The sequence below is a fragment of the Phacochoerus africanus genome, chromosome 15 (assembly GCF_016906955.1).
Source record: "Phacochoerus africanus isolate WHEZ1 chromosome 15, ROS_Pafr_v1, whole genome shotgun sequence".
Classification (NCBI taxonomy): domain Eukaryota; kingdom Metazoa; phylum Chordata; class Mammalia; order Artiodactyla; family Suidae; genus Phacochoerus; species Phacochoerus africanus.
In genome coordinates this window covers 3,533,365-3,557,847 of record NC_062558.1, presented here as the reverse complement: position 1 = coordinate 3,557,847, position 24,483 = coordinate 3,533,365, and the positions used below count along the sequence as shown (strand labels likewise).

Genomic DNA, 24,483 nt, shown 5'->3' with positions numbered 1-24,483 from the left:
CTGCTCTGGGTGGTGTCCAGATTCTGGAATATACTATATTCTAGTATGTATGAGTTTGCTCCCTGACTCACTGGGTGGTTTTGTTTTATGACTTTGTTAGTGGTTGGTTCCAATACTACTCTGTCTTTGCCTTGTTTTCCCAGGTTAGACAACCCATAATACTAACTTATTCTCTTGGAGGCAGCTTTCTCATTCTCCTGGGAACATACAGTTTTAGTTCAGTGAGCCATTTTGCAGCAATCAACTATTAGTAAGTACTAACCCTCTTGCACTAACCACAAACTCAATAAACTGGAGAGGTGCAAATAAGTAGTATTTATTTCATGCAATTTATAGACACGGTGCAATTAAGACCTGGCAAGGTGAGTGCCTTAGCTCTAAAGACTCGGAAAGATAAAATGATTTCCCAAGTCCCATAACTGCTGAGGGACAGGCTAGGGGCTTGAACTCAGAGGACCTGCCTCCTGCCCTCTGCTCACTCCATTCCCCAGATGCCTGATCAGAGAAGGGTCAGGCCAGCCTCCAGAAAAACCAAGCGGTTTCATGAAGGCAGTGAGGTTGCACATTCCAACAAAATGAGATATTTCAAAGGAGGAAAATACAAGAGCAAAAGAGAAAGGTTTAAAAGTAGAAATGATATGAAAAATAAGCTCTCAGCAGCTATGCTGCATGAAAGAGCCAATGATACCAACATTGTTCCCTAATATATAGTTAGCCAAGACACGAATGGGGCTCAGTCTAGGAGGAATCTTGGGGAATAATTACTTCCAGATAACAAAGCCACGTTGTTGTTAGTGATCTTTCCTAAGATAAAACAGAATTAAGATGTCACTGCCCTTCATGGCGGACGAGCACCGAGCATCCCAGGGACTTCTAAAGGAGGCTTTTACTGCTCAGTTGCCCGGTTGAGTGTGGAGAGAAACTTCAGATCATCTGGGGCTTTGAGCAAAGAGCAACACATTGACTTTGCTCTTTGCTAAAAAGAAAAGTATCCCTGTCATTTCCAGATTGACCTGGGCACTCTGGGCACAGAGTCCCATGCATGTGTGGCCCTGGCCATTGTGACACGTGGCAACTATAGCTTGTGATGTCTGATTACTCTGACTACTCACCGTGGGAGGTTGAAGGCCTTGACCTCTTGCAGTGGAAAGTCAGCTGCTGTTGGCAATGGTCTGCATGGTCAATTATGGCCTGGAGCTGGTCCATGCTGGCTGTGTACTTGAAAACCACAGGACGAGGGCTTTCTCCATTCCAGCTTTTGACCCTGACCAAATGGGAGCCATTGTGCTGCACTGAGGTCCATGTGGTGTCTTGTGGGCAGAAAAGGGGTAGAGAGAGAGAAAGGAGACTGTGATGAGGATGGAATCATTAAACATAAATAGGAAAGTCAGAAGCATCTTTTCTTTGAGTGAAGGATTTTATTTTTGTCACCACCATATCTCTTTGAAATTAGAATCGACACGAGTGGAATTCTTACAATGTTAACAATAGGGATTCTCTTTACTGAAATTTGCATTACCATGATTACAGTCAACGTTGTCGGGAGGCCAGTTTTTTAAATTCTGTGGTATAATACTCAAAGTTATGAATAGAACATTTTGGGTATTATTATTTTTCTTTTCATTACTATAAGCAGAAAGCCAAAGGTTATTGTGTAAATATTTACCTTTTTAATAAGTATATTCCTCAATCTGGTGGAGTATCTTTTCCTCTGATAATCAAAGGAATGTGTAAAAGACATTTTTAAGGAATAAGAGGCTCACGTGATCATGCAAAATAATAGAAAATAAATATTTGGGGGAGTTCCCATGGTGGCTCAGTGGAAGCAAATGTGACTGGCATCCATGAGGACGCAGGTTCGATCTCTGGCCTCACTCAGTGGGTTAAGGATCTAGCGTTGCCGTGAGCTGTGGTGTAGGTTGCAGACGAGGCTCGGATCCTGAGTTGCTGTGGCTGTGGTGTAGGTTGGTGGCTACAGCTCTGATTCGACCTCAGCCTGGGAGCCTCCATATGCGGAGGGTGCAGCCCGAAAAAGAAGAAAGAAAAGAAAGACAGAAAGAAAGAAAGAGAAAAATATTTTTAACAAAAATTGACTAATAATGTGTTAGCAACTCATTCAGAGACCAGCACTAAAAGACACAGTGCCTTGGAGTATCTAGCATGACTATTCCTGGCAGTAACCATAGCTACACAAATGAGTGCTGGAAAATTCTTGCATATTTCTGTGACATCGATTACCTATATCTTTAAAGAGATTTTGAAAAACACACACTGCACATTGTTTATAACAGAAGAAAAACACCTTGACTGTTTTTATCTTCCCCGAAATACACCTCCCACCATGAAGGTATAAAAGCTCCCACAGTATAAAAGGTCCATGGATCAGAGGCTAAAAGGCTGAGTTCCAGGTGCTTTAATGCAACTATACTTACAAGGTCAAGTCACATCTCTTCCTCTGTAATGTGCATTTGATAAAACGATCAGTCTCCGCATTAACTTTCCATAGTACAGGGGCAGGAAATAGTCACGTGGAGTTTAGTTTTAGTTTTTTTAAAGAGCTCATACACGAGCAATATTCAAAAATCAAAACAATGCTACAAGGAACCCCCTGTGAAGGTCCTACCCCTGTCCTGCCCTGGGAATTTGGGTCTGGGGCACATCCAACAGCCATACTCGAGAAGTTCTAACTGTCAAAGACACTCAGAGATCCAGGGAAAAAAACCTCCAAGGGTCACAGGAAAAACTCTGGATCAAAGCCTATAGAAAAAAAAATTATAAAATATGCAAAAACTAGCAAGAACAGGAACAAACTGTGAGTCAGCATGACTAATACAGTTTTACATTCAATTAGGAAAAAAGACTTAACAGATCACCTGCCTCTCTCTGCTCACTAAAGGGGGTTGTGAGGGTTCCTGCAGCAACCTGAATTCCACAGATTTTTTTTTTCCTCTCTTAATCATGTTTTCACTAGACATGTTCTATTTCAACATTTTCATGGAAAATTACTTAAATGGGCCTGATTATTTTTTGTCATTGCCTACTCCCATTCACCCTTGGGGCTCCTTCCATCAAATGAAATGCAGGGAAAAAGGAGCCATGCAGAAGATGGTGTTAGGCTTGGGAGTTCATCCATTATAATGCCATTGTGACATTTATTTTCATGACTTAGAGCACAAAGAAAAATGATGTGCCTGAAGCGTTCCTGTAAGGCTAGTGGTCAGTATGATAGATTTATGGGCTTGCATGGCTAAGGTGCAATAACAGAAATCTTTTCAAGTGGAGAGAAGAGGAAGGTTAGAAAGAACCTCAAAACTGGACTTCTGAAAAAAAAGAATGCTTTATATGATTGCCCTATCTAGAAATAGTATGTGGAAGATCCCAACGAAGACACATTATGTTTCCCTAATATCCCACAGGATATCATTTTCATAGCTTTCAAAACTATGATTAAGAAAGAACTTTCTGAGGCGTTCCCGTTGTGGCTCAGCAGTAAGGAACCCAACTAGTATCCATGAGAATGCAGGTGTGATCCCTGGCCTCATTCAGTGGGTTAAGGATCTGGCGTTGCCATGACTTGAGGTATAGGTTGCAGATGCGGCTTGGATCTGGCATTGCTGTGGCTGTGGCTATAGCTGGCAGGTGCAGTTTCAATTCGACACCTAGCCTGGGAACTTCAATGTGCTGCAGGAGCAGCCCTAAAAAGTAGGAAAAAAAAAAGAGAGAGAGAGAGAGAGAAAGAACTTTTTGAGATGCAACATAATCTGAACTTCCAAGCAGGAGGAGACAGACAGGAATTTGAGTGACCAGCATGATGGAAAAATACTTAGCTATTATTCGCTCTAGTCTGAAGCACGATTTTGGAGCTGAGGAAATTATTTTTAATAGTGGACAGATTTCAACAGGATTTTTCAACTAACATGGAATTAGACCCCATCAGATCCTATTTCTTCAACTCACTGGAGCCTTTCCTCTACACACAAGCAGGGAAATCACTTGCGCAGTAAAATGAACCTGTAGCCAAGGTTTGGTAAGCAGTCTATAAGTGACACTGACTTACCGTATCACATGACATCCCCGAGTTTCTGTTTATTTTGCCAAATTATATCCACTTTGCAAGGGGCAACACTTCCTTGACTTACTATAAACTGTGTAACAGCTGCTGAACTATACAGGGAGTCTTTTATAGGAAAATGGGTAGCTGAATGGAAAAAGAAATACCTTTATTTTACATGTTCAAGTAAATGTAAATTGCAAGCATATCTGCTATGCTCATTTCCATCTCTCTGAGGGGGTAAAAAAACCAGAAAAAGACTTTATCACCAAAAAAACCTAATGCCTTTATAGTTGGTGGACCCATCATCACTCATGATCTGGGAATCGACCCCGAGGAAAGTTAGGGCAAAAATCTCTTCTCCTACAGATGCCTGAAATGAAGTCCAACCTGTGTCCAGACACCGCCTCTTGGGAAATGAAGCCAGCTGCCTCCATTTCTTCTGATGGGAATAAGGTGCATGTTCTTATTCCCAGAAGTCTCGGGAGGCAATATGCCAGATGATTAAACTTGCCATATCTATCTCCAGATAAATAACGGGTGAAGAAGATGCATGCACGATGATTAATAAGGGCAGATCAACGTCAATGCTGGCAGCCATTCCTTAATCATCAAAGATGGTCTGACTAGTCCAAAAGAGACCCAAGACAGCCTTCTCAGAGCTTCTCCCAGCGTGTGAACCACCCAGAGGGAAACACCATCACAACTGGTGTTACCTGTCATCCAGCCTAACTCTCTCGTCACACAGATAAGAAAATGGGAGCCTAGAACATCTCACTGGCCCAACTTCATGAAACCATGTAACTTTGCCATACATTTCTTTTTCTTTGCACCTGCAGCAGATAGAGGTTCCCAGGCTAGGGGTCTAGTCAGAGCTGCAGCTGCTGACCTACACCACAGCGCACAGCCACACAGGATCCGAGTTGTGTCTCCGACCTACAGAGGAGCTCGTGGTAGTGCTGGATCCTTAACCTACAGAGTGGGGTCAGGGATCAAACCCGAGTCCTCAAGGATCCTAGCAGGGTTCATTACCACTGAGCCACAATGGGAACTCCTGCCACACATTTCTAAGCAACACAAGTGTGAGTGGCTGAGCCTTGTGAGTAGGCAAAGTTCTCACAGGCTGCTGAGGTCCATAATCTTCCCGGAGTGTCTTATGCGCAGCTGAGCCCTCCCCTACATTTCCAGTGGAAAAACTCCAGAAGAAAAAAGACGTAGGTCACGGACGTTTCTGTGCCCATCGTGTTGGTAATGGCCAACTGCACTGCTCTGAATGTCCAGTGGGTGCCCTGAGGAAGGCAGTGGTCTGCACTTACCTAGCCCTGCCCTGGATCTCAGAGGCACCAGGCCCTGCCCTGTCATCTGTTTGCCAAGGCCAAGGAGGACTGGGTGCGTGTGTTTTACTGCAGGAGAGAGATGACAGCTCTGGGCAGATGGCCTCCAGGGCCTGGAAGGGTCCGAGGTGGTACTGGTCCTGGCCTTACACCTGTGGGTCCTTCCTGATGAATATTTGCGAGAGGGTCCTCATAAGGGCAGCCCTTCTTGGCACAATTCTGGGGCCTTGAGGTTTTTCATGATGTACCTTAATTTTGTTTTCTTTTTATGGCCACATATGGAAGTTTCAGGGCTAGGGGTCAAATTGGAGTGCAGCTGCAGGCCTACACCACAGCCACCCTGCTGGGTATAAGCCATATCTGTGACCTACACAGTAGCTTGAGGCAATGCCAGATCCTTAACCCACTGAGTGAGGACAGGGATGGAACCCACATCCTCGCAGACACTATGTCAGGTTCTTAAACTGCTGAGTCATGGCAGGAACTGCCTGTTTAAAAAACTACATTTAAGGAGTTCCCATTGTGGCTCAGTGGTAAGGAACCTAACTAGTATCCACGAGGACGTGGGTTCGATCCCTGGCCTCGCTCAGTGGGTTAAGGATCTGGTGTTGCCGTGAGCTGTGGTGCAGGTCACAGATGCGGCACGGATCTGGCATTGCTGTGGTATAGGTTGGCAGCTGCAGCTCTGATTCGACCCCTAGCCTGGGGGCTTCCATATGCCATGGGTGCGGGCTTTAAAAAAATAATTAAAGTAAATTAAATTTAAAAAAATAAAAATAAAAAAACTGCCTTTAGTAGCTGAGGGAAGCTGGCTAGAATAACGTCCCTTCAGTGGGGGCAGAAAGGGTTCCTCTGGGCAAAAACCAGTATAAAAGAGATGCAGGCTCATGGTGTATGATAATCATCAAAGAGCAGCTCTTCTTTCTTTTTTCTTAGAAATCCTACATTTTGACATTAGAGAATTTTGTAAGAAGCATTAGTTCCAAACAAAACTTGCCACACGTGGTAAATGTACAGCGACGTCATGCTTCCTGCCAAATCCCAGTTTTTCTACTGCAAAGCTGAGAACAACGAAATCACAACTCTTTCTAAGCAAAGAAAATATATGTCGCAACAGTTGTGTATTTGTTCATGAAAGAAACGCTCCGATCCACACTCACTGTCTTTCTGACACATTTCCAACAAGTGCTGATATCTACTTAAAATAGCAAATGCAAAACATATCATATTCATAACATTTCCAGTTAGTTGAATTAACATCTGTCTACCTCACTGGTCTGAAGGTCTATGAAAGCAGTTAATTTTCCTTTCATTCCTCAAACACAGCATAGTGCCTGGAAGTTTGTAGTACAAAGTAAATGTGTAGAATGATTGAATGAAGGCATGAATCGAATAAATAACTGAAAAGGGAGCTGTTTGATTACGCCAAGGTAGGAGTTCTAGCAAGAGCGGAGTGAAAGAAAGAAATTCTATACAAATATACAAATGTAAAACACCTGTCTGGGTCTATCTGTACCCATCTATAGAGGAATTTTTTTTTTAAATAACATGAGTTATGTGTAAGACAGTTGGGCTGATTGTCCTTTACTAAACCACAGTGCTGGAGGCCCTACACAACTTGTGATGCAGGAAAAAAGGGTGTTTAAGAAACATGATTGCTTGGTTTGCATAAAGGTAAGTGACTCAGTGAAAATAGTAAGTGCTGGATTATTAATTTGCTGAGTCAATAAATCAAGATCTGAGTGGAGTGGGGTGTTCATCACCAAGCCTCCAGGTGATTCTTTTTTTTTTCCTTTTTTTTTTTTTGGCGTTTTAGGGCCACACCTGCAGCATATGGAGGTTCCCAGGCTAGGGGTCAAATCGGAGCTGTAGTTGCCAGCCACAGCCACAGCAATGCTGGATTCTTAATCCACTGAGCAAGGCCAGGGCTCAAACCTTCATCCTCATGAATATTAGTCGGGTTTGTTACCTCTGAGCCAGGATGGAAACTCCTCCAGGTGATGTTTATGGACCGGAAGTTGAGTCACTGCTCTGGCTGTAACCCATCTTCTGCCTGTGACAATTATTCTCACAATGCACTGAGAACCAGTTTCTGAAGCCCACAACTATGAAAATAGAAAACAACCAACCTACATTTAGGGTGGGCACAAACAGCCCTATCTGTCTCAGCTGGAAAAGTCACTGGTGTTCCTCATTTTGTCCTCGAGAAATTATGTTCTATTTCTTCTTTTTAGAAAGGGACTAGATCTGGCAACAAATTTCACAAGCAGTCCATTCAATATGGTTTACCTTTTCGTCTTTGTTTTGGTTGTGTCTGTACTAATGGTACTAAAATGCATGCAGAGTATGTCTTAGTACTGCATGTTTGAAGGCTATTATCAAAGATATAATTTTAGCCATTGGTTTAGAATTTCATTTTTTCAATCTATTTTTCCAAGTGTTAGTATTTGTGTTTTGTAATTAGAGAATGCTTAATTGTCCACAGGCATCATAGCATCACATAGAAGGCAAAATTGTCATAGTGGACCTATGTCAGGTTGGGAGAAAAGAATTAGGACTCTAAGATCTTCCTCTATCAATAAGTAGATTTGTCAAAGGGGACCTTATATGACCTTTGGGACCATTTAGCTGTAACTCTGGTTCATTCCTTGGGTTTTTGCTAGGAGTCATCTGAATGTTTTTAATTTTTGATTAAATACGTTGCTGGAAATATTCATTGGCCTTTGGATTGGCCTGTATGGTTCTTTGTCTTTAGCACCTTGCTTTCCCTATGACTTTGAGTTTATTAAAAGTCCTTTAATATTACTTGGAAATTTTCACTGAAGTATTTTAATTCCTGCTCTTCATTCTGTTTGTGTATGTGTGTAAGTCCCATGATCCACGTAATGTTCCACCTCAATCATAATTTTGGAACATTATCTCAACAATGTTGAGAATCCAACAACATGTAAAACAGATCACACACCACCACCAAGTAGGATTCACCCCAGGTTCACAAGGATGGTTCAACGTATGCAAATCAATCAACGTCATACACCACATTAACAAGAGAAAAGTCAAAAACCACATGATCATCTCAATAGATGCAGAAAAAGCATCTGACAAAGTCCAACATCCATTCATGATCAAAACTCTTACCAAAGTGGGTATAGAGGGAACATACCTTAACACAATAAAAGCCATGTATGACAAACCCACAGCAAATATAATACTCAATGCAGAAAAGCAGAAAGCCTTCTCACTAAAATCTGGAACAAGACAAGGATGCCCACTCTCACCACTGTTATTCAACATAGTGCTGGAAGTCCTAGCCACAGCAATCAGACAAACAAAAGAAATAAAAGGTATCCAAATTGGAAGAGAAGAGGTAAAATTGTCACTGTATGCAGATGACATGATACTACATATAGAAAACCCTAAGGACTCAGCCCAAAAACTACTCAAACTGATCAACAAATTCAGCAAAGTAGCAGGATATAAGATTAACATTCAGAAACCAGTCACATTTCTGTATATTAACAGTGAAATATTAGAAAGGAATAAAAAATACAATACCTTTTAAAATTGCACCCCAATAAATCAAACACCTGGGGACAAACTTGACCAAGGAGGTGAAAGACTTATATGCTGAGAACCATAAAACATTAATCAAGGAAATTAAAGAGGATGCAAAGAAATTCCATGTTCCTGGGTTGGAAAAATTAATATTGTAAAAAAGACCATACTACCCAAAGCAACCTACAGATTCAATGCAATCCCTATCAAATTACCCAGGACATTTTTCACAGAACTAGAACAAACAATCCAAACATTTATATGAAACCACAAAAGACCCAGAATTGCCAAAGCAATTCTGAGACACAAAAACCAAGCAGGAGGCATAACTCTCCCAGACTTCAAGCAATATTACGAAGCCACAGTAATCAAGACGGTGTGGTACTGGTACCAAAACAGACAGACCAATGAAACAAAATAGAGAACCCAGAAATAAACCCAGACACCTATGGTCAATTAATGTTCAACAAAGGAGGCAAGAATATTCAATGGGAAAGACAGTTGTTTCAGCAAGTGGTATTGGGAAAACAGGACAGCTGCATGTAAATCAACGAAACTGGAACACACCTTCACACCATGCACAAAAATAAACTCAAAATGGCTTAAAGACTGAAATGTAAGACAAGACACCATCAAACTCCTAGAAGAGAACACAGGCAACACATTCTCTGATACCAACCTTACAAATGTTTTCTCAGGTCAGCCTCCCAAAGGAACAGAAATAAAAGCGAAAATAAACCAATGGGACCTAATCAAACTGACAAGCTTCTACACAGCAAAGGAAACCAAAAAGAAAACAAAAAGACAACTTACAGAATGGGAGAAAATAGTTCCAAACGATGCAACAGACAAGGGCTTAATCTCTAAAATATACAAACAACTTATACAACTGAACAGCAAAAAAACCCAACAATCTAATTGAAAAATGGGCAAAAGACTTGAATAGATATTTCTCCAAAGAAGATATACAGATGGCCAACAAGCACATGAAAAAATGCTCAACATCCCTGATTATTAGACAAATGCAAATCAAAACTACCATGAGACACCACCTCACACCAGTCAGAATGGCCATCATTAATAAGTTCACAAATAACAAATGCTGGAGGGGGTGTGGAGAAAAGGGAACCCTCCTGCACTGTTGGTGGCAATATAAGCTGGTACAACCACTATGGAGAACAGTATGGAGGTACCTTAGAAATCTATACAAAGAACGACCATATGACCCAGCAATCCCACTCTTGGGCATGTCTGGACAAAACTTTCCTTGATAAAGACACATGCACCCGTATGTTCACTGCAGCACTATTCACAATAGCCAAGACACGGAAACAACCTAAATGTCCATTGATAGATGGTTGGATTAAGAAGATGTGGTATATATACACAATGGAATATGACTCGGTCATAAAAAAAACAAAATAATGCCATTCGCAGCAACATGGTTGGAACTAGAGACTCTCATACTAAGTAAGTCAGAAAGAGAAAGACAAATACCATATGATTTCTCTTATATCTAGAATCTAATAAATGGCAAAAATGAACCTTTCCACAGAAAAGAAAATCATGGACATGGAGAACAGACTTGTGGTTGCCAAGAGGGAGGAGGAGGGAGTGGGAGGGACTGAGAATTTGGGGTTAACAGATGCAAACTATAGCCTTTGGAATGGATAAGCAATGAGATCCTACTGTATAGCACTGGGAACTATGTCTGGTCACTTGTGATGGAGCATGATAATGTGAGAAAAAGGAATATATACATGTATGTGCGACTGGGTCACATTGCTGTGCAGCAGAAAATTGCCAGACCACTGTAAATCAGCTATAATGGAAAAAATAAAAATCATTATAAAAAAATAAAAAAATAAATTGCCCACAATTCAGACAACAAAAAATAATAATAATTTTGGAACATTAGAACATTTATCTTTTCACATAGAACAAGAATATATCAATCTCAGGAGTTTTATTTTAGAGTGAGGCAACTATAAACTTCTCTAAAAACTTAATTACCCAAAAGGCACTGAGACACAATAATCTGTACTTCATGTTAGTTCATTTCCAACATAATATAAAGACATGAATAGGTATTAAGTGTTCTTTGATAATAAAAATTTATACATCAATCAATCACTAAATTGTTAGCAATGTTTTTCATGAATCCCTAAACACACACACACACACACACACACACACACGCACACGCTTTAAAGCTCTTAAAACATTCCACGATTAAGTTAGAGAGTTCAGAAGATATTTAATTTACAGAATTAATGTCTTACACTTTATCTTAATATATGTGAACAATTTCTGTTGCATTTGTGGGTGCATCAGAGCCACAAGAACTCAGTGATGGATCATTAAGCCTCACCCACAGCAACCTATATAAATAGGAACAAGAGGATAATTGCTGGGACCGTGAAATGAAGAGTTGCACCAAAATTTTACATCTGCATTGGTTTTAATTCTCCATTCTGTGATGCCCTCGGCTCCTTTTCCATTTTAATTTTTTTTGAAGGTAGCATAGGCTGTGCACACTAAAATCAAAGATCCTTAGCTTCATGACAGTGGTTTCTAAACCTTCATATAAAAATCTCCAGAGAAGTTTAATAAAATACAGCCTCTCCTGAGATGCTGCCCCAAAATCTGTCTGCAGAACGCAGAGCTGACCCTCTGGGGATACGTGTGTGGGGACAAGAAGAGGCCCTATGCTATGGGACAGTGTCCACTAGTGACAGTAAAGCAAACGGAAACCTGCTGGTCAGGTTATACGTGTAAAGATACACCCAAACGGGAGTTCCCGTCGTGGCGCAGTGGCTAACGAATCCGACTAGGAACCATGAGGTTGCGGGTTCGGTCCCTGCCCTTGCTCACTGGGTGAACGATCCGGCGTTGCCGTGAGCTGCGGTGTAGGTTGCAGATGCAGCTTCGATCCCGCATTGCTGTGGCTCTGGCGTAGGCCGGTGGCTAAGCTACAGCTCCGATTCAACCCCTAGCCTGGGAACCTCCATATGCCGCAGGAGCGGCCCAAGAAATAGCAAAAAGACAAAAAAAAGAAAAAAAAAAGATACACCCAAACTGTGTGTGTGTGTGTGTGTGTATTTTTCTTTTTATGGGCGCACCCAAGGCATATGAAAGTTACCAGGCCAGGGGTCGAATTGAAGCTGCAGCTGTGGCGCATGCCACAGCCATAATACCAGATCCAAGTCACACCTGTGAATTATGATGCAGCTTGTGGCAACAATGGATCCTTAACCCACTGACAGAGGCCAGGGATCAAACTCGCATCCTCACAGAGACAACAGTGGGTCCTCAACCCACTGAGCCACAGCACAAGCTCCCCCAAATTAGATTTTTAAGAGTTTGTATTGCCAACCATAATATACCCTCCCAACAGGCTTTAAGAAGATATACTTGTTTTTATAACCACTACTACTAAACGGCTTTATAATCACTACTTAACTAAACGGCTAATAGCCCAAATTTCCCCTATTCCCAGCTTGAATCTTGGTCTTCCCTTTCAGACATGATCCTCCCCAAGAATTGTCCAATTCCACCTTCCTTCCAGGGCTCAGATTCAAACACAGGAGCCCTGCCTGATGCCCCTCTTTCTCTCAGCCCACATCCAGTCCACTGGTTCTAACTCAACCTTTCTCCCCTCCTCCTCTGCTCCCACTCTGCTCCATGCCACCATCATCTTGGCTCAATTAAGCCAAACAATGTCCTAACTGGTCTTCTTGCTTCCTCTCGGTGTGCCATGATGGCGCGCATCCTGGACTGGCCCTTTCCAGCTACAGGACTTGAGGAAAGGCCACCTTCTGGTCCTTCCGCTCGAGTCTGTCCAACGCACCAGGCTCCCCGTGGCTCCAGGCCTTCTGCAACTTGCCTCCTCCCTCTGTTTGAAGGCTCCACTTCAGGGTTTTTCAGGGCTGCTTCTTTGATGTGGTTGGCTGCTGGGTAGTCTTGCAATTGAATCCTTTCCTCATCCCTTGATTTAAAATTGTAACCCACCCTTCCATAGTCTGTGCCCCTGTTCCCTGCTTTGCTATGCCTCACGGCACCCTCAAGCCTCCCAACATGCCACATGTTCAACTGGCTGTTGTCAATGGTCTGGGTCCCCACCCCAGGAAGGGCTCCCCACCAGAGGAGGGAGGTGTTCAGCTTCACTCTTCACCGTGGCTGCAGCCATGCTTGGCACAGAGCAGGCACTGAGTGCATGTGTGTTCAATGTCCTAAGAAGCTTTTTTGCAAATCCTCATTTTTGTGCCTTTACTTAGCCATTTCTTCAGGTCACCCCGGGGAAGGAAATGATTCTCTTCCTCAGCAGACAGGGGTTAAGGCCATCACATGTACAAATGGACCAGGAGGGTTAATGAGCAGATTTTGCCTTTTCCCTCCCTTATTTAGAGCCTCTTTCTCATTTCTAAAATATGAAAAATCTGCTTACATATCATCAGGTATTATCCTGAGTTAACTGAAATTAAAAGCTGATCATCTGTTTTTACCATTTTTTGCATTTTGATAACTATACTTCTCTCTAGGAGTGGGTGCCAAGGTTCACTCTGAAAAGGTAACAAAAACTGCATGGAATCAAAACACATTAGCCATTGTATCAAATTAGTATTGAAACAAAATGCCTTTGAGACAGTTATACATTCCAAATGGGTTTTATAAATATGCACAACTAAAGCCTCATGGAGGAGTTCCTGTCGTGGCGCAGTGGTTGACGAATCCGACTGGGAACCATGAGGTTTCAGGTTCGGTCCCTGCCCTTGCTCAGTGGGTTAAGGATCTGGCGTTGCCGTGAGCTGTGGTGTAGGTTGCAGACGCGGCTCGGATCCCGCGTTGCTGTGGCTCTGGCGTAGGCCGGTGGCTACAGCTCCGATTCGACCCCTAGCCTGGGAACCTCCATATGCCGCGGGAGCGGCCCAAGAAATAGCAACAACAACAACAACAACAACAAAGACAAAAGACAAAAAAAATAAATAAAAAAAAAATAAAGCCTCATGGAGAAGCCTAGATCACGTGTTCACTCTGATGACTAAAATGTTTTTCTTTTATTAAAACCATAAACTGCATCGGCTCTCAGTTACTTCTCCTGGCAGCAAGTATCTCTTTTCATATACTTGACCTTGGCCTTACCAAACCTGCCAACAGTTAATCATCAACGAAAGAACTTTAGTCATTGAAATCTCTTGGAACGTGCCAGTGGGGATCATTTTCACCTTTCTAGGAATCTTGGAATTTTTCAGCATATATGGAAATTGGCTCCTAGGATTGAACCCAGATAACATGTATATAAAAATCCTTATCTTGCCCTAGACTTCTGTGGTAACCTAACTGATGAAAGGAAAAAACATATTATTATTATTTTTTCCTGCTTTTTTAAGGCTGCGCCTGTGGCACATGGAACACATAGAAGTTCCCAGGCTAGGGGTCGAACTGGAGCTGCACCTGCCAGCCCAAGCCACAACAACAGCAATGCAGGATCTGAGCCACATCTGTGACCTACACCACAGCTCATGGTGATGGCGGACCCTTAACCCACTGAGCGAGGCCAGGGATTGAACCTGCAAGCTCATGGATGCTGGATGGGCTCATAACCCGCTGAGCCACAGCAGGAACTCCTGGGATGCTAGCATCTTTAGTTAGCTTTCTTTGTTCTTGGCCTTCACTTGCGTCATGGTGATGAAAGCAAATTAAAGCATAAATTGAATACTTTGTTATAAAATACCGCATTCCAGTGTATCTAGAAAGATCCTGTTGGCTGATTGATCACCATTTCACACATCTTTTGGTGAAGGTTAAGTCAATGTATTTAACTCTGTCATCACACTGCAATCTTTTGGTCAGTATATATGGTAAAATGTTCACTCCAAAGCCCAAAACAGCCATACTTGTATCCAGTGCAACAGTCTCCAAGTTCTTACATTTTCTATACCAACTTCAGGAGTAGTTGAGGGCTGGATGATACATTTGGCCGAATTCAGATCAAACCCTACAATTAACCACTGCAGAAATGCTCAAACTTTGTTTCATGTATGAAATGATAGTAGGTAGAAAACTTGCCCCAAGATTGTAAGCTACTCACAAGAGTACCTTTGTGGCTCAGCTGTTAACAAACCCGATGAGGATCCAAGAAGGTGCAGGTTCAACCCCTGGCCTCGCTCAGTGGGGTTGAGGATCTGGCGTTGCCATGAGCTGTGGTGTAGGTCATGGACTCGGCTTGGATCTGGCATTGCTGTGGCTGTGAGCTGTGTCTGGCAGCTGCAGCTTTGATTTGACCTCTAGCCTGGGAACTTCCATATGCTGTGGCCCTTAAAAAAAAAAAAAAGATTGTAAGCTGCTCACAAGCCACTATCATAAATCTACCCATAGCCACAGGTGCAGCCCTAAAAAGACAAAAAAAAAAAAAGAAAAAAGAAAATTACTCATAAATAATTCTCTCCTTGCGGAAATTGCAGCCCTGTTAGAGTGACATGTAGCCAATATTATAGACAAATCAAATTATAACTAAATCATCGTCTCCTTAGAACCATCTACAGTGGATTTTTTCTTTCTGAACATTGTCTTAGAATTTGCAGAGTCAAACTCTCTGACTGGTTGTTGTAGTAACGATTATGTTGACACTGCTAGAATTTTCTGAAGGAAGTTTGTTCTCTTTCTATTGGTGAAACATTGCATGACCATGGAGGAAGTTATGGGTACAGACGCACATAGATACAGGTACAGATGAGGTATAAAGAGTTTGTATCGATTCCATCAGAGCACTTGTCATTCATAACAGAGGGTGCTTTGGTCTTTTGCGCTCCTATGCTTGTAGGCAGAAACATGAAATTTAAAAGAAGGAAATACTTTTTGACATGATGTCATAAACAAGTTCTTTAATACATCATTGGGTTTCCGAGCAAAATGAAATATTATTTATACAGTTGGACATGAACATGCCATTACCTGAAGTGTATACACTTTAGAAACATTTATTATCGCCTAGAAAAACTCATGTGATTAAAGATTCAAAAGCATACAAGTGAATGTGTTCATCAACTTAAAAAGTGAATATTCTCCTTGGCCTTTTTTCTTTGTTTAGGGTCACACCTACAGCACATGGAAGTTCCCCAGGCTAGGGGTTGAATCAGACCTGTAGCTGAGGCCTATACCACAGCCACAGCAATGCCATATCCAAGCCACATCTGTGACCTATGCTCTGTTTGTGACAACACCAGGTCCTGAACCCAAGGAGCAGGGCCAAGGATGGAACCTGCATCCTCACAGACGCTATGTTGTGTTCTTAACCCGCTGATCCACAGTGGGGACTCCAGCCCTTGGCATTTATTGACATGAACTAAGAAATAAAGTTTATCCTTTTTCTGTTTTAGAGTAATAAGCAAAGATTTATTGTTAACGTTGCACAAAGAAAGAACATTTCCAGGAAATAAGAACATAACTTTTAATTACCACCTCTTAACTACTTTAGAACATAATGTTCGATACTTCTGGGCCATCACATTATAATCAACATGCACATCAAAATAAAGCTGCCACTAGGTAAACTCTGCTTTCCCCATCTGGGTTTCACACATAGCAAGTACCTCCCTGAGTTTCACTGTCATAAAAAAAGTTTATTAGCATACCTGTCATGTTGCAATATACAAGGGACACTCCCAGGGGGCCACTTCCGTCTGAATCGATGTAGTAGAGGCCTGAGGAGTTTCCTCTGTGCCTGTGGGCTTCACAGGACTGCTCGTAGAGAGCTGCAAAGAACACAGATCTCACACAGGGGCTATGACGGGGTGAATCCCTCCACGTTGTTAATTAAGTGACACTTCCCCAGGTGACACTCATTCTGCAATTGGTCTCAGGGACATTTTCTGTAGAGGAGTGCTCCCCTTTTTCAATCAGGGAATGTGAAGATTCCGAAGCACAGAGTGAAAGATTGTAGGAGGTAACTCTGTGGGACGCGTGGATCTGAATCCTGCAGGTGCTAGAAATCCAGGATTCTTTTCAAAATCCTGGTAACTGGATCTACTCTAGTCCAACTCTTTTCTTTGCTTCTTAATGTCTCAGCAGCATCTGAAGTACACTGGCATCACCTCTCTAAACGATCTGTGATTATCTAATAATCACGTGATTTTTTAAATTACGCAGTAATGATACTCTTTGTTTACTTAAGACAACGTACATGTGAAATGTGTTTTTTCCCGTGAGACGGATTTCACAAATCGGCAACTCTTCTTCCTTCAGGTTTTGAAGTTTGTTTTAAAAAGAAACCGCCTCAAATGCTTTGCAAATAACTATTCAAGAAAATTTAAATTCAAATAAATATATATATATGTATGACATGACTCTTTGTAGTTTCAATTCATCCTCATTCAAAATTGAGTTTTTTTTATATGTACAATAAATATTTGCTATGTACTAGGCAAGTCATTAATATCTGTGGATGATGGACAGTTAATATTCAGAGTATATTCAAATCAGTGATCATCGGAGTAACAGTCTGGCCAGCATGTCACATGCGTGTCACTCGCTGCCTTGACAGGAAATCCCTTGGGAAACCTGAAAAGCTAATGGCTGTGGAGACAGAAGTGCAACTTTGATTCTGGCACAGTGTTGGACTAGATCTTTAAGCCACTCTAACCATCAGATTTAGCATCTATACAGATGGACTCCAGCAGGGCTTAGGCAAAAATCCACAAATGGAGTGATCCTAGTAAAATATGGCTTTATGCCCTTCCCCAATGACTGGGTTATCTGAATTTCTAACTTTGAAATGCTTATGAAAAACCCGGAGAGGGGCCAAGGGACTGTTTGTCTCTCATCTCACAGAACAAGAAGATTAAGGGCATGCTCTCGTCCAGAGATGTTATAAAGGGACACATCCTTTTGTTAAATACGGCCAAGCGTCACATACGTCAAATTAGATGGCCCCAAATCAATGGCTATTACCCTCTATACTGATGGACACAGACAATATAGATTGCTTTTCCGCCGTGCTTGTGTTTTTGGCCACTCATGTTTACGTTTCTATAAATACGTAACATGCTCATAACTGCCTAGAAAAGTGTCTAGAGGGATACATGTGCATTGAGAACAATAGCTGTGCTTGGACTGGGGCTGGAACTGCCTCGGAAATAAGAAAAAGGAGGAATGACTGGGAGAAAGCTTGCGTTCAACAAGAAGGTATGGGTGTGTTAATTGTTTACTTCGACCTAAAAATAAGGGCCTTGTGATGACTTACTGTTGATTTGACAATATCTTCATCTTCCTGTAGTTTACCAGTTCAAGAATCCTGATAAAGTCAGTTCAATTATTAGACCAAATCATGGGCCACAAGGGAAGGACTCGCCAGACATATAACTGACACACATCTGTTAGTTTCAAAATCAGAGTTGTTTGGAAAGATGTTAAGATCACAGTCACTGATAACACATGAGTCACATTCCTTCATCATTAATATTCAGCAGGTACTTCTTCGTACAAGACACCTTGCCGACTGTGAAGGAGAACACTCTAAGGAAGAGAGCAGCCCCTGCCTCACTGTGACTTGGCCAAGTCACTTAGCCTGAGGTTTCCCAGACATCCAGCTCTTGTCAAATGGAGAGCTGCCCCAGCCAAGGTCCTGGCAAATTCTTACCTCACAATAGTGTAGTAAAGAGAGTTGCAGGTGGGATTGCTCTGGTTGAACTTATGGGTGTTTAGGGCATCAATCACCTCCTTCTTCCAAGAGGCTTTGGGACCCTCTCTGGAACCCCTGAGCTGGGGATCCAAGGCTCTCAGACCAACCCCAACACCAGCTTCCCTGGGATTCGGTTCCCAAAAGGACGATTTATATCAGTCTATGCTGTCTTTCTCCGGTACTTTATACGGAAATAAAATTAAATAATTCACAGGGAGAAGAGTTCATTTTTCTTTTCTTTATTTTTCTTTTTCTTTTTTTTTTGTCTTTTTAGGGCTGCACCTGCAGCATATGGAGGTTCCCAGGCTAGGGGTCTAATCAGAGCTACAGCTGCCAGCCTACACCACAGCCACAGCAACTCGGGATCCAAGCCGCATCTGTAACCTATATCACAGCTCAGGGCAACGCAGGATCCTTAACCCATTGAGTGAGGCCAGGGATTGAACCTGCATCCTCATGGGTGCTAATCAGATTCATTGTCGCTGCGCCACATTGGGAACTCCTGGGAGCAGAGTTCTTAAAAGTACAATGTATTCTCCCAATAGGAGGGACTGACCATGGTGAGATGAGTGAATTTTCATATCATGCTCTATCATTCTCTCTCTCTTCCAGAGAGAGGGAAGCTAAAAGAGAAGGGATTCAGAAGTGTCAGTAATGACACTCAAATAAGGAAAAACTAAAAGTAAAACATAAATAAGAGCCAATAATTAGAAAACCAAGGGCATTCCAGGGCCTCTGCCATAAGCGCCAGGTAGCTTATGGATTCATAGTCAATAAAGGTTTGTTAGCTTTAAAGTTGAGAGAATAATCCTTTGGAAAAGAGACTGGTGTTCTAGACAGAAGAAACACCACGGAGAGGCGATGAAGAGCGTAACCTTGAGCAAACGACTTAGCCTCTCTCCTTCTTCAAGTATAAAAAGGTAGATAATAATAAATTTATCTCCTGGAGTTGCTTTGAGGATTAAAGGAGTTGAAACATGCAGAGAACTAGAATCATGAGGGTATGGGGTAAGTTCCCAGTATATTTCCCATCACCATCATCATCAAAGAACACTGAGATTGCAAGAGACCCGAGCATTTACCTGGCTTTTCACTGATGTCTAGAAACCCTACCATGCTAGCTTCCATCCTGTGTTCCTACTAAGAATGTCCTTTCTTTGTTGTTTTTGTTTTCATCAGGAGCATATGGAGGTTCCGGGCTCAGTGTTGAATTGGAGCTACAGCTACACCACAGCCACAGCAACTCGAGATCCAAGCTGAGTCTGGGACTCACACCACAGCTCATGGCAATGCCGGATCCTTAATCCACTGAGCGAGGCCAGGGATGGAACCCACATCCTCATGGATGCTAGTTGGATTTGTTTCCACTGTACCACAATGGGAACTCCTGAGACTCTTCTTATTTGGTTTTATAAAGATCGAGAATCTGGTAACTCGTCTTTTTTTACTTTGGTGGATGGGACTTGAGAGCCAAAATTGGGTCCAACTCAGAACATGCATTCTAGATTTAATTTTTACTTTTGACTATATTTTACTTCTTATATTTATTTTCCCTTGCCTGCTATGTTTTCCTGACCTCCTTGATAGTAGGTATTTCTATAAGCAGGCTTAGCATCATTGGAAATAAAACCAATTAAAAATAAACCAGACAAAAATTAGTATCTAAAATAATTATTTTTCATTGTTGCTCTTCAGCAACACACACATACACGAAATAATGGAAAGGATAACAGAACTATATGGAAGTCAGAACGTAAAGGAGAAGGAGTGAAGCGTGAGGCTTACAGGAATGGCAGGTTGCACCCGTGTAACCAGTGCGTGCGCAGTCGCAGGAGAAGGTGTCCCAGGATTGGGAACATTCACCCCCGTGTTCACAATAGCTGGGCAAACACCTAGAAGAAGACAGACACATCACCACTTCCCACATTTGGTCACGATCGAGGTGTGCATCTTAATATTAAAATGCTGTCATGCAAGACAGAGAATGACAGTGAGTTGCCCAGAAAAACTTCAACATGAACAAACATTGCTGGGTTTGTCAGCAAGACTTTCCAAACACAATGTCAACCATAGACTAAGAAATCCATTCGGTGACACCAATTGTCATGTATTTGTGACAGATACATTTTCTACACATCTCATCACATAAGAAAATGTGCCTGCTTTTTCACCACTAAAGCACCATTCATTTCATCCATGAGCAGGGATATGAACTGCTCGCAATGGCCGCAGAGAGTACATTTCCCATCCTTGCTTCCATGTCCTTGCAATGGGATCTGTAGATGTTTCCATCAAGAGGTAAGCGTACTTTTCCACGTGAATCTAGGTCGGGCATGTGACATGCTTTGATCAATTGGACATTAGCAAACTGACACAGCAGAGGCTAGAAAAGTGCTTGTTCTCGTGCTGATTTTTGACTCCTAAAAGCACCAACATATGAAGAAAGCCGAACTTCTTCATGTGACCTAGCCGCCCCTGTTGGTTTAAACCACAGAACAAGGGAGCAAAGTGACTGTAAATCATCCTGCAGCCAGCTGACCCCCTAGGCCACCACAGATGCATGAGAGAGCTCAGCAGCACACAAAAACTCCTAGATAAATAAACAATTGTTTGTAGCCAGTAAGTTTTAAGGATAATTTATTGCGCAGCCAAAGCTAACTCATGTATGTACGCCACATTATAATATATTTCCATGATGACTTAGTACATAAGAAAAATCTTTTAAAGAGAAGGAAGGAAGGAGGGAAAAAGGAAAAAAATCTTTCTTTTTTTTTCTTTTTTTCTTTTTAGGGATGCACCTGCAGCATACGGAAGTTCCCAGGCTAGGGGTCGAATGGGAGCTACAGCTGCCGGCCAGCGCCACAGCCACAGCAACGAGGGATCCAAGCCATGTCTGCAACCTACACCACAGCTCACAGCAACACTGGATCCTTAACCCACTGAGCAAGGCCAGGGATCAAACTCGAATCCTCATGGATCCTAGTCAGGTTCATTAACCACTGAGCCACAAAGGGAACTCTATCACAGCATCAGGAGTTTTGAATATTATCCCCTTTAGGTTAGACTGATGATATCTTTAGGAATTAGATTGAGAGAGATCACTTAGGACTGAGGCCTTAAATGCTGTTTTTTTTCTCATGTTATTCAAAAATGACAGAATCACTCAGGTAAATCAAAAAACCACTTATGTACCATAGGGACTGTTACATCTCACATTATAATTGAAAAAGCAACTTCAATGTTTGTTTATGAGACTAAAATTTTTCACTGAAAGAATGTGACTTAATTTTATCAAAAATAAATGCTACCCTCAACAAAATAATATCAAACTGAACCCAAAAAGGCATTAAAAATATATACAACATAATTAAGTAGAATTTATTCCAGATGTAGACGCTTGCTCCAAAATTTTTTTTAAAAAATTGAAAATTAATTAACATATCACATAAACAAATTAAAGAAGAAAACCATATGGTCACAGCAACGGATATAGAAAAAGTATTTTCCAAAATCTAACACCAACTCATGATTTTAAAAGAAGCCCTAAGCAAACTAGTAATAGAGAAGAACTGCCTCAACTTGATCTAAGAAAAAAACAAAAACCCGAAAACCTTATATAACGCTATAGCAATATTATATATCATGGTGAGAAATTAGATGTTCTTCCCTAAGTATGGGAACAAAGTAAGCATTTGTGCTCCACTCCTACTCAAACAATATACTCTCAGCTAATGCCACAAGACAGGAAAGAGATAAAAGGTACATAGGTTGGGAAAGAAGAATTAAAACTATTTCTGTGCCAGATGACCTAGTTGTCTATGTAGAAATTCCCGAATAATCAACAGAAAACTTCTGGAACTAATAAGTGATGATAACAAGGCTGCAGGATAATTTCTTATAAATGGACAATGAACAATGGAACACACAACTCTTACACTAGCACCCCCTAAAAGAGAATATTTAGGTATAAACCTAATAAAACATACACAAGATCTATATGAGAAAAATTACATACACAAGAGCTATATGATGAAAAATACCAAAGAAAATTAAAAGAAGTATGGATATTCCATGTTCATGGATAGTAAGACTCAAAATTATCAAGACTTCAGATCTTTCCAATATGACCTATAGATGCTAGGTAATCTCATTCAAAATCCCACTTGCAGTTACTTTGTGGATATCAACAAGCTGATTCTAAAGTTTATATTGAGAGGCAAAACATCCAGCAAAATATTGAAGAAGAAAAATAATCAAAAGGCTGACACTACCCAACTTCAACATGAAGCTACAGTACTCAAGACAGTGTGGCACTGGCACAATAAAAAAAAAAGATTAATGGCATAGACTAGAAAGCCTAGAAACAAATCCACACAAATGTAGGCAACTTAGCTTTGACAAAGAAGTAAAAGCAGTTCACTGGGGAAAGGACAGTCTTTTCAACAAATACTGCTAAAACAATTGGGTCTCCACATGCAATGAAGAAAGAAAGAAAACAGAAGTAGACCTTACATCTTTCACAAAAATTGATAACTTTCTGGCGAAACAGGGAAGGGAGAAGATAAAGGGGAACTTTCTGCACTTTCTGCAAACCTAAAACTGCTCTAAAAAAATAAAATGTATTAATTAAAAATGTTAGGAGTTCCCGTCACGGTGCAGTGGTTAACGAATCCGACTAGGAACCATGGGGTTGCGGGTTTGATCCCTGGCCTTGCTCAGTGGGTTAAGGATCCAGCGTTGCTGTGAGCTGTGGTGTACGTCGCAGACGCGGCTCAGATCCTGCATTGCTGTGGCTCTGGCACAGGCCGGTGGCTACAGCTCCGATTCGACCCCTAGCCTGAGAACCTCCATATACCGCAGGGGCGGCCCTAGAAAAGGCAAAAAGACAAAAACAAAAACAAAAAAAGTTATTGCAAGGGGCTCAATCAGTACATGCACATCTATAAAAAAAACCTAAAATTCATTCAAAATCGCATCTCATAGAAAGAACGTGTGTGTGTACTTGTGTAGATTTAGAAGTCCCTAAATTTACACTTAATTTTATATAAATGCCATATTCGTTTTCTACCACTGCCATAAAAAACTACCACAAACTGGATTGAGAACAAGAGAGATTCACAGGAATGGTAAGATCTTTGCTTAGAAGACAGCACAGGGTGAACACACAGAGAAGCACAGACAGCAACATACACATCCTTTTCATTCCACCTGCTCCCCCACAGTGACTGATCCACAAATCCGAAAAGGTAAAACAAACAACATTAAAAGTAGGAAAGACGAAAGATGAAAGGGAGCATCTGGCTCTGTTATGACGATTTTTCTCCTCTAATACTGCATGAATTATACTCTCAGACACTGAAATTCTGGTAGAAGTAACCAAAGAACTATTTTGGCTTTCTTGGAAAAAATATGGAAGATCTCAGCTGTCAGTAAGAACTGGAAATAGGTGAACACATTTACTTTTTTTTTTTTTTTAAAGGATATTTAAGAGAATGTTTTGAAATTCTTCTTGGAAAGGCTTATTCTTCATCTCTGACAAATTTCAGAACAGTTTGTCAATTTTAAGACTGTGAATTTCAAAATCAGTTTGTGCCCATGGGGTTCATATGTGGAAGAAACTTGTTTATCTTTCTGAAGAGGCTTACTAGGTGAATGCACAGGATGGGGTACACAAACCTTCCTAGTTAGCAAGTTACATTAAAGACTGAAGGACGAGACAGGATAAAACATAACAGAGATCAATATAAGCCTTAACATTTACTTCTAAAATGACTCCATACATTTTTTTCTTTTCTTTTTTTGGCTTTTTAAGGCCCGCACCTGCAGCATATGGAAGTTCCCAGGCTAGTGGTAGAACTGGAGCT

General features: G+C 41.4%; 1 protein-coding gene across 3 annotated transcripts in view; it reads right to left on the bottom strand.

Annotated features, from left to right (window-relative positions):
- The window catches only part of LOC125116656 (contactin-associated protein-like 3), a 200,478-nt gene that overhangs the window by 42,952 nt on the left and 133,043 nt on the right, over positions 1-24,483 (bottom strand). For all 3 annotated transcript variants that reach the window (XM_047762089.1, XM_047762091.1, XM_047762090.1), the window contains exons 11-13: positions 20,405-20,511; positions 16,575-16,694; positions 1,113-1,310 (exon numbers count right to left, since the gene is read on the bottom strand). In XM_047762089.1, the coding sequence (XP_047618045.1) occupies positions 1,113-1,310; positions 16,575-16,694; positions 20,405-20,511 (425 nt within the window). The remainder of the gene's footprint in view (positions 1-1,112; positions 1,311-16,574; positions 16,695-20,404; positions 20,512-24,483) is intronic.